Genomic DNA, 9241 nt, shown 5'->3' with positions numbered 1-9241 from the left:
TTAAGCGCAATTCAAAGAAGAATCTCTTCAGATTTGGAATATCATGAGAGTGGTAACTATTGGCTAGATTTGGAAGGAAAGGAATAATAGGTTTTTTGGCAAGAAATCCTCCTTAAGGTCAATGAAAGAAGAGAGACATGGCTTAAGGAAAGAAAATTTAATGTACTTGAGATGCTTTAGATTGTTGAAGATGTTTTTCAAAAATCATTGTGAGAAGTGTTCTTTGAATTTGAAATAATTCCATGGTTAAAATTGAATATGGTAGTACCCTTTACAAGAAAGGTGTTGAAGTGACTTTGCCCTTTAGAATAAAGATATATGTAGAGTAGGAATAGTGCGATACCATTCAACTTTCTTTCCAACTAAGGCAGAGGTTTTACAGGAGCATGTTGAATTTCAAGTTTAAGCTCTTCAGTATTCAAATGAAGAGCTTAAACTAGTATTCGTGATAGATCAAGGTTTAATATATGTATTTTCAAGAAATTAATGCAAGTCATTAGAAGTGCTCCTTGGGAAGGAAGAAACATGTATGTGTTTTCGAGAGAACCTTGGCTTATATTTGATCTTGTCAATAATTTTGTGAAAATTTGTTCTTGAAGACTTAGTTTGCTAATTGTCAAAGCCAAAGAGCCACGTAGGAAAATAGTTGTAACTGAGCTTTGGGGTGTAGAGAAAGAGCTTGATTTCTTTTTGTAAGGTGGCACATATCCTTACATAAACTAAATGTCATGCCACATTTAAAAAAGGTTTAATGCAAAGTGAATTGCAAAATTGTCAAAGGCCCCTTGACAATGTATAGGAGAAGATTGAGTAACATCCAAACTTAACGTTGAAAAGGGATTTAGTTATGAAAATTGGTGGATGCATCTTTACTATTAGTTAAGGGGAGGTGGGGGCGGGTGCCACATGGTAGCCCCCAACCTCCCCACAAAGAAACGCGGGGGCGGGTGCCACGCGCCCAGCACCCGCCCTCGACGCGAAAATCACACCCGCCTTGGCGCGTCTAGGCGCGGAGCGCCTAGTGCAAATTGGTTCCAAAGCTGCTCATAAATTTTGAGTTAAAGGCTTGCTTAAAGAAAACCAAGAATGTTTGAGGCGATGCTGGAACCGCTTGGCTTAAAAGAGAGTAGTGATCTTAAGGTGTCAAAGTGTGAGGAGGTGGCTGCAAACTTCGAAGAATGATGGAGAGAAGGTGCGTCTTGTGAAGGGAGAGAAGACGGTGGTGGAATCTACGTGAACTAAAAGTGCAGCGCGACGACAGTTTGTACGACCCACCATTCAAAAAGGTGTGACGCAACCCGTGTGGATGAAGAGTGCGTGCGTGTGTGAGGAGAGTGTGTCACTGTGTACGCGCGCGAGAGAGAGAGAGAGAGAGAGAGAGAGAGAGAGAGAGCACCAGAGATAGAGAGAGTAAATTTTCTGTGTGTTTTCTAATTTCCTTGGATTGCACATGCACCATGTCAGTTTGCGGGATTTCACCTGGAATGACAGTGAATGAGGCCTGCCTCTCCGCAACAGAAGCATACTGACCTCCCATCTCCACTGATTGCATTGCCTTGCCATTTTCATTAGCCTCTCCATGATCCATCCCTTCGCCTCCAACCCCTTCAAGGCCTGACACGTGGCTGCCTCTGGTTAGGCCAATAGGCCAAAATGACTGACTTGAGGTCACAGAAAGGCTGTGACGATGGTGAAGGCTTTCAAAGAGAAGGGGCAGATGAATGCATCTACAAGCCTTTTGTCCCGACTCTACTTCGTTTGGCTTTGTTTTGTTTTCCTCTTACTTACTCCATTGCAATTGTACTGAGAGGTACTTAATGGTACAAGGATAGTGTGCTAAGTCATCACAGCCTCATTAGAATACACAATCATTGAATGAGAGATGGCCTAAAGCATCAGTATTAGTAAAATTCAACTTGCACAGGCTGAGGAAGTTTGTCGGGCTCCGCATTTCCGCAGGTGCCCTCACCCATCACCATGCTTGCACTCAAGCCTTCTTGATGATCAGGTTCTGTGGTGATAGCTCTGGTTTAGGGTGCAAGACCCACATCTAGGGCCAATGGTGTAAGAGCATCGCCGCTAGCGGTACAATGAGGTGTCACTCAAGGTTGAGCTTGCTTGTTAAACTTCAAGAAAGTTTACCAAGTGCCTCATGTGGCACCTTTCTCACTAACACAATTGCCCATCTAGAGATCACCATGCCAAAATCCACCCCATGACCTTGCTATGGTGCCACTATATGAGATGGCCACCCCATTATTTTCATATTGTCCACACAATGTGAAGTTTATTAAAGCACCTCCTAGCCAAGATCGTGCTCCTCAGTTGTAATTCTCTAGCTTTCAAATGACTGCTTTGATTCCATCAGTTCCAATCAAATGTAAGAAAGTACATGATGTCATCCAAATCACACCATATCCTGTACTGGCATTACTCATAAGCTGTATGCATCTTCATGCCTATATATGTAGAGCACCATGTAATCATGCTTTGCATATCATATTTCTATATCCTCTATGACACCAGTTCATGTGCTGAACTTCACATGCTCTCTCTTTTTCACTTATTTCATCTGTATGTATGCGTTCTATGCTGTCACAGCATGTGCTATGATGATGGACGTGGTATTACATACACTACCCTCAGGAGAACATGGGTGGCTATGTCAGCCTGTTTGATGTGGATGGAAGTCTTTAGAATGCAAAGTGGTACATGATAAGTGGTAAAACTTGGGGTGGAGAAAGGCCTGGATTTGAAGTAGAGGAGAAAACAAGAGTTATTTTCCTCTTCTTCTCTAACTGCTGGCTGAGAAAGTAGTTCTGATTGTACAAATTTTCCAGGAGCCTTTTCCATCCTCTAGCCACCTCCACACAACTCTCTTACTTGTCTTCTCCTCCTCTCAGGCATGCATACCTACATATATGCATACATGAGGACCTGCGAGCTTGTGAACACCCTTAGAACACAATTCATTGTAAAGTGCATACCGGTTTACCACCCTGGATTGCCTATATAGGTGTCATCCCTCCTCTTGCTTCCTCTCCTTCCACTGAATACACATTACATTCTCCCTTACACTCTTCCTAGTCCTGCCATCTTCAAAGCCACATTCAGTTGAAGATCAACTGAACTGGATGCCCTTTTCTTCCATCCACAGTTCTGTTTAAACATCTGCTCTTAAGAGTACTCAATCAATCCAACAAGTTATTATTTTCTTCCTTTGCTCAGGAATGAGCACACATTCAGCTGGTTATATTTCTCTATCAGCATGCTTCCTACAGTTTATAGCTCCAGCAACACTGTTAATCTGGGCTTGCTGTTGCGTAAAAGTTGTTTCTAACAACACAGGAAGCCTTTGAAATGATGAAAACAAATATGGCCAGCTCAAGCCACCATCCACCTTCCCACTATGTGTACACCCTTTTGAAGCTACTCTTAATCTTGCAAATAGTGTGCCCATTTCATACCAACATTGGGTCAGCTGCTGCTGCACTACATTCCATAAAATTGCATAGAAAGCATTCAGTTAAGCATGCAGTTGACCATGATAGATCTGCCTCTTCTGCTTCTCATGCTCATCACCACCGGAAGCATTCTCATAGAAGCTACAGTGATCGCATTCGTGGCGAGAGTGCTCCCTACCCATCCAATTCCAAAATTTTTGATGTTCTTGCATTTGGAGCCAGAGGAGATGGGAGCTCTGATGATACACAGGCAAGTGCTACATAGGTGTTGGAACAAGAATGTATGTGATCCTGAAAATGAACCAGAGAAAATTTAAGGTAGAATAAACCACGTTGTCAAGTACATACTGTTTAAGCTGAAAAAGGACCCACATTGAATAGTTATTTGCTGGACTGCGTCTTATAATCAGCAGGAAGGTCTTAAATGGTTAATTTTTTTGGCAGGCATTCCTGGCTGCATGGCAGGAGGCCTGCAAGGAAGAATCAGCTATTTTTGAAGTTCCTGCATACTTCACATTTGTTATTCGTCCAATTGTTTTTTCGGGTCCCTGTGCATCCAACATGGTCTTTCAGGTGACTCTTTGAAAAGATGATGGACCCTTTTTGTGTGTTATTAAGTGAGCAGGCAGCTGGCGCCTTCAGCTGGGATTTATGCCCAACAAAATCTGATGCAAATTTTGTTGTGCATGTATGCATGTGGGTGTTATGTGTGTCTGTGAATTCAGGTTGATGGATCCATAGTTGCACCCAATAGCTTAGGCAAGTGGGGAGCCAGCAAAAACCTTCTACAATGGATCAACTTCTCCAAACTGCAGAATATGGTGCTTCAAGGTGCAGGTCTAGTGGATGGCATGGGGGCTTTATGGTGGTCTGCTTGCGGATCCAAGGTAGGATCAGGATTGCTTGTAGGGGATCATCAAGCTAATTAGTTAGTCAGACATATCTGGATTTCATTCCTAACAAGGAAAACTTTCTTTTTTTGGCAGGGGAGCAAAGTTTCTAGATCAATGATACGACCCACAGTAAGCACTGGATTCCTTTTGAAGTTAATTGCTAAACAGATGCTAATCTGAGGTTTGAGAGGCTCATAAGAAACAGCAACCGAACCTCATGTTCTTTTCCTGGGTTTTGTTGTGGGCTGGATGATGACAGGCAGTGAGGTTTTATGGGAGCTACAACGTGACAGTGAAGGACCTGCGCATCCAGAACAGCCCGCAGACCCACCTCAAGTTCGACAGCTGCATCGGCGTGCGAGTGAGTAACCTCACCATCTTCTCCCCGCAGGACAGCCCCAACACCGATGGCGTCCACCTCCAGAACACCCAGGACGTCGAGATCTCCCACTCCCTCATCGAAAACGGTAACACACCTTATCCCCAACCTTAATCTACCAAATTCTTCTCCAAACCCCAAAGCTTTTGTGTACTCCATGCAAGTCTTTTGGGTGGGGGGGAGAAATAATTTTACATTTTTAAAGGAGGTTTCACATCTCTCCAAACTTTTCGTCATAAACACAACACATATATGTCACTTAATTCCAACATTCTGAGCTTCTAGGTTTTCATATTTGCTATACCCCAAGTGTTTTTCGCAAACCTTGTTTCAATTATCCATAGCCTTCTCGGCTCTATCTACAAAAACCTATTCTCACACTAGGGTTCCGTTATCCATACCTGAGAGCACTAGTCTATATTATTCATTTAATTTCGAGGAATGACTATTTTTAAACACACGGATAAGTTGTGGTTATGTAGTACTGGTAGGGAGTATCAATCTTTTTTAATATAGTAGCCTTTCCTAGGAATAGAGAATAGTAATAACATGTGCTAGCTTGAACATTACCATTTGGCCTTCTATTTGAATATGTGCAAGCTTTTCTCAGAGGATTTTGAAAGATTTTCGACAATCTAAATTGGCCTTGATTTGTAGTCAACTTTTTGAGAAATTCATAGGAGAAATTTTCCATATTCTCTATTTTTCCTTCATGTTAGACGGAAATTTTCTGCTCTACCTCTTGATGACAAATTAATAGATATTTTGTTAAGGAAGGTTATGGTCTTAGGAGTGTTTAGGGTTGCATCGATTTGTCACATTTATTGCTAGTGGACTTCTGTAAAAAGTGCCCATTTACCGTGCAAGCATAAGCGCACACACAAATACACACAATTTGCTATGTTGATAAAGTGCAAGGGTGGTCCTCTCTCTTCATGATTTTCCCACTTCAAAATTTATGCTATGAATGCCACATTGTTCTCTCTCTTCATGAGATGTGTCTTTACGCATGCAAGCCCCTTTTACATTCTCTTACAAAAGCAAGGCAAAAATGCCTTTATAAGTTAGCCTTTAGGCCTTCCCTTTTGTCAAGTATGAAGTAGATTGGTAGGTTGGTATATCAAACATGGTTTGGATTAAAGAACATTTCAAATAATCACGATCTTTCAACTTCCTACTTGGACACGTGACCTTTGAACTTCTACTTTCAAAATTTTAATCATCAAACGAACTATGGTATTTGTATTTGAGAATCTCACCATTAAGCTTATGAAATGTAAGGAACAATAAGGCAAGATATTTATTGGTAGTTTTGATACATTACATCTCTTGACTAGTACCAACCTCTTTCTCAAGTTTCTTGGCTAATAATATCAACCTCTTTCTCGAGTTTCTTTATTTATAATTGTCTATGCATAAATGGGATGTAAACGCTTAACTTACTTAGAATGTCTTGCATTGCTCATAGGCTCTAGGCATATGCTTGGGCTCCTTTGTATGCAAAAAAGAAAATTACAATAATTAAAAAAGGTAAAATAAATACTTTGAATATGGAAGCAACACAACTAGAATGGATGCTCACATTGCTGATATATAAGCTCACACACCAATTATAAGTGTAAGGTTATCAAGGATGTGATTATGAGGCAATAACATTATTTGCAAGCTCGGAATTGTAGACATGTGAATAATACTAACAACGCCAATACAAATGCAGGTGATGATTGTGTGTCCATCCAAACTGGTTGCTCCAACTTGGACATACACAATGTAGATTGTGAATTTGGGCATGGAATTAGGTACAAAGCATGCTACATTTGCCTGTAATGTTTTTAATGTGCATTTCCCATGTCACACTCTCATGGAATGAGGGTTTTTGAGTTTAAGACATTTCGCACATTGAGGGGCTTCAAGTGTTATTATGTGTGGTTGTGTAGTGTTGGAGGGTTGGGTCGTGGTGGGACACAAGCATGTGTGTCCAATGTGACTGTGCATGATATCACGATACGACATTCACAAAACGGTGTCCGCATTAAGACATGGCAGGTATAATGTTGCTTACTTTTATCTTACAAAATGCATTAGGGTACATTTTTATTCTCTAAGCTTAATGGCTAAAACTAGCCACATATCATACTTGATGTACTAGTCACAAGGTTTGGTTTTTGTTTTGCCCATGTGAAGGGTACTCGACAATCTACTCCTAGATTACCAAGGAAATGTCAAAATTCAATGAGGACAAACTTATGAACATTCATTCCAAAGGGAAAAAAGCTCAAAAGAGTTTTCACTTTTGCTTGATGAGACTGAGTTGAAGTTTGTTTGTATGTATGATGACTTTACACTTTTATGATGTACATAGCATGCTATTCTTTTTCTATTTTTTCTTTCTGGGATTTCCTCTTTAGAAGCTATTTGCTTGGGGTAGAATAGTTTTTCCTAAGGTAGAAAAGCACAATGTGACCTTTGTCTGATGAAGGCGACACGCTTCTTTGGCTTCCCCTTGGTCCCTTTCAACCTAATTTAATGCTTGCATATCCAGTTATCCCCCAAAATCAATGCACTCTCTAGGCCTACCACTAACAAGCCTTTGTTTCCGTTCTTGCAAATAGTAGACAGCATAGCCATAGAATTATGGTTACCTTTATATCCTTTGGAAATATGCTGTGATGGTGGCAATTAGTTCTCAATAATAAATTCTAGCATCATTAACATTGACTAAGGATAATAAGTTGGTAGTTGAAGGTATGTCACTCGGTCTCTCAAACCGTGTGATATATATATATATATATATGCAGGGAGGCTCGGGGTCGGTGAGGTCGATATCATTCACGAATGTGAATGTCATGAACATAAGCAATCCGATCATTATCGACCAATTCTATTGCGACGCGAGCAAGGCGTGCAAGAACCAAAGCTCTGCGGTGCAAGTGTCCGGCATCACCTACAAGAACATTCGAGGCACCTACATGAAGAGCAGCCCCTTGCACTTCGCTTGCAGCAACAGCTTCCCCTGCACTCAGGTCACCGTTGCCCAAGTGGAGCTCCTTCCCCAACACGGATTCTTTGTGGATGAACCATTTTGTTGGAACATCTATGGTTACTCCCAGATGCCCACCATCCCTCCTATCCAGTGCTTGCAGAATGGCCTCCCCCCTTCCCCTAAAGGCTTGAAGCAATCCTCCTTTAATGATGCATGCTAAGTACTCATAAAGGTAAGCCCTTAACCACCTCTCCTTTCACTCTAAATCATCTTCTCATTCCATTAATATTTCCTTCCTTTCATTGCATCTATGTTTGTCATTCATTTGATTCTTTTCCAAATCACATGATAGGATGGCAATTTTTTATTTTTTTTTGGGTAATATGATTTTTCTAGCTCGTAAATAAAAACTAACCCCCACAGAAACCAGAACACTACCCAACTGTACTTAGACACATACTGCAAGTTTAATGTACCAATGACCATAAAGAATTTGCAAAAGCTAAAAGTCATGAGAAAGGGACGTGTTTAAGAAAGTTTACAATTGCCAATATGTTGATTCAGTAGTCCATTCCATGACAAAAAAATTTAGACCCTTGAAGAGTCTGTCAACTTCTTACTAGCTAATTAGTGAGCAAGTGATGACAATGTTATTGATTTACAAAGATTCTTCATTATTTCTCTTCTATGATCAAAGTTCAAGCTTTTTATCTAACTGCTGGCTATCATTTTCATTATCTTAGGTCTTCTATCAAGGCTACCAAAAGGACCGAAATCGCATCAGTAAAAAAGGTTTTCTATGCTCTCGATGCCATTATCGGACACTACTTCAACTTCATAACATACATGGACTCGTCTCATAAATAAACATAATTACCTATTGTATCCTTCGACCCTTTTCGAGTAGAATCGCTGCATGAACCAAATGTTTGATTCAATGCGTAGAGTTTGTACATTACCATACTCATAGAGCAATGATAGGATCATTCATGCCTAGACAAACCTCTAGCGCCTAATTTTTGAAGGCCTAAAGTGGCAACAATTAGGTTATGGGTTCACAACCTAATTCATTTGCTTGTCACTAACTCCCTATAATACCCGCATTTTTCTCATCACTCTAGGAATTTAGGAATGAACCAACTCGTGTTCTTGGTTGTTACCATCCTATCTTTATAGAAATATTTCAATGTCGATGTATCTTTTCTCAAATAAAAATTGTGTTCAAATGTTATTATGTATTCTTCTTTGATGGGTTGAAAGTGGAAACACCTCTACATTGCATTAAGATTTTAAGTTTACATATCCTCACATGAAGATTTCTATAGGATATGTCTTCTAGATTGTGATTTAATAACATAAGCAATAGATATATGGGATCATGCACAACATTATTGGGATTCTCTCAACTAAAAGCTAGATATCACCTCTTGTGTGCATGGATATGATATCACACCATAAATATAGTCATTGTAGAATAGGAACACACATAAAAATACTTGTTTTGTCAAACAACTCTATCAAA

At 40.2% G+C, this 9241-nt stretch overlaps 1 protein-coding gene across 2 annotated transcripts; it reads left to right on the top strand.

The window, feature by feature from the left end:
* The first annotated feature begins 1143 nt into the window (after positions 1-1143).
* Positions 1144-8946, top strand: LOC148021252 (Pectin lyase-like superfamily protein). Of its 2 annotated transcripts, none has more exons than XM_087699103.1 (9): positions 1144-1286; positions 3909-4037; positions 4190-4351; positions 4451-4486; positions 4617-4824; positions 6454-6535; positions 6674-6782; positions 7535-7951; positions 8463-8946. In XM_087699103.1, exons 2-8 carry the CDS (start codon positions 4026-4028, stop codon positions 7937-7939), a joined length of 1014 nt encoding a protein of 337 aa, XP_087555229.1. In that variant the 5' UTR covers positions 1144-1286; positions 3909-4025; the 3' UTR covers positions 7940-7951; positions 8463-8946. The 2 variants fall into 2 exon arrangements, with proteins under 2 accessions (XP_087555229.1, XP_087555228.1); XM_087699102.1 differs by lacking the exon at positions 1144-1286 and adding an exon at positions 3361-3714.
* The last annotated feature ends 295 nt before the right edge of the window (positions 8947-9241 follow it).

The sequence above is a fragment of the Lygodium microphyllum genome, chromosome 18, assembly GCF_053477565.2.
Source record: "Lygodium microphyllum isolate KBCC chromosome 18, Lygodium_microphyllum_v1.1.10, whole genome shotgun sequence".
NCBI classification, from domain to species: domain Eukaryota; kingdom Viridiplantae; phylum Streptophyta; class Polypodiopsida; order Schizaeales; family Lygodiaceae; genus Lygodium; species Lygodium microphyllum.
The sequence above is the reverse complement of the archived record's forward strand: the minus strand, read 5'-3'. Positions and strand labels throughout refer to the sequence as shown.

Excerpts from the sequence above, each read along its gene's own strand:
- LOC148021252 (XM_087699102.1), top strand. The coding sequence starts at position 3,361 with ATGATGAAAACAAATATGGCCAGCTCAAGCCACCATCCACCTTCCCAC. Across the intron at positions 4,825-6,453 it reads CCACTCCCTCATCGAAAACG|GTGATGATTGTGTGTCCATC; the intron begins GTAACACACCTT and ends ATACAAATGCAG. Across the intron at positions 6,783-7,534 it reads TCCGCATTAAGACATGGCAG|GGAGGCTCGGGGTCGGTGAG; the intron begins GTATAATGTTGC and ends ATATATATGCAG.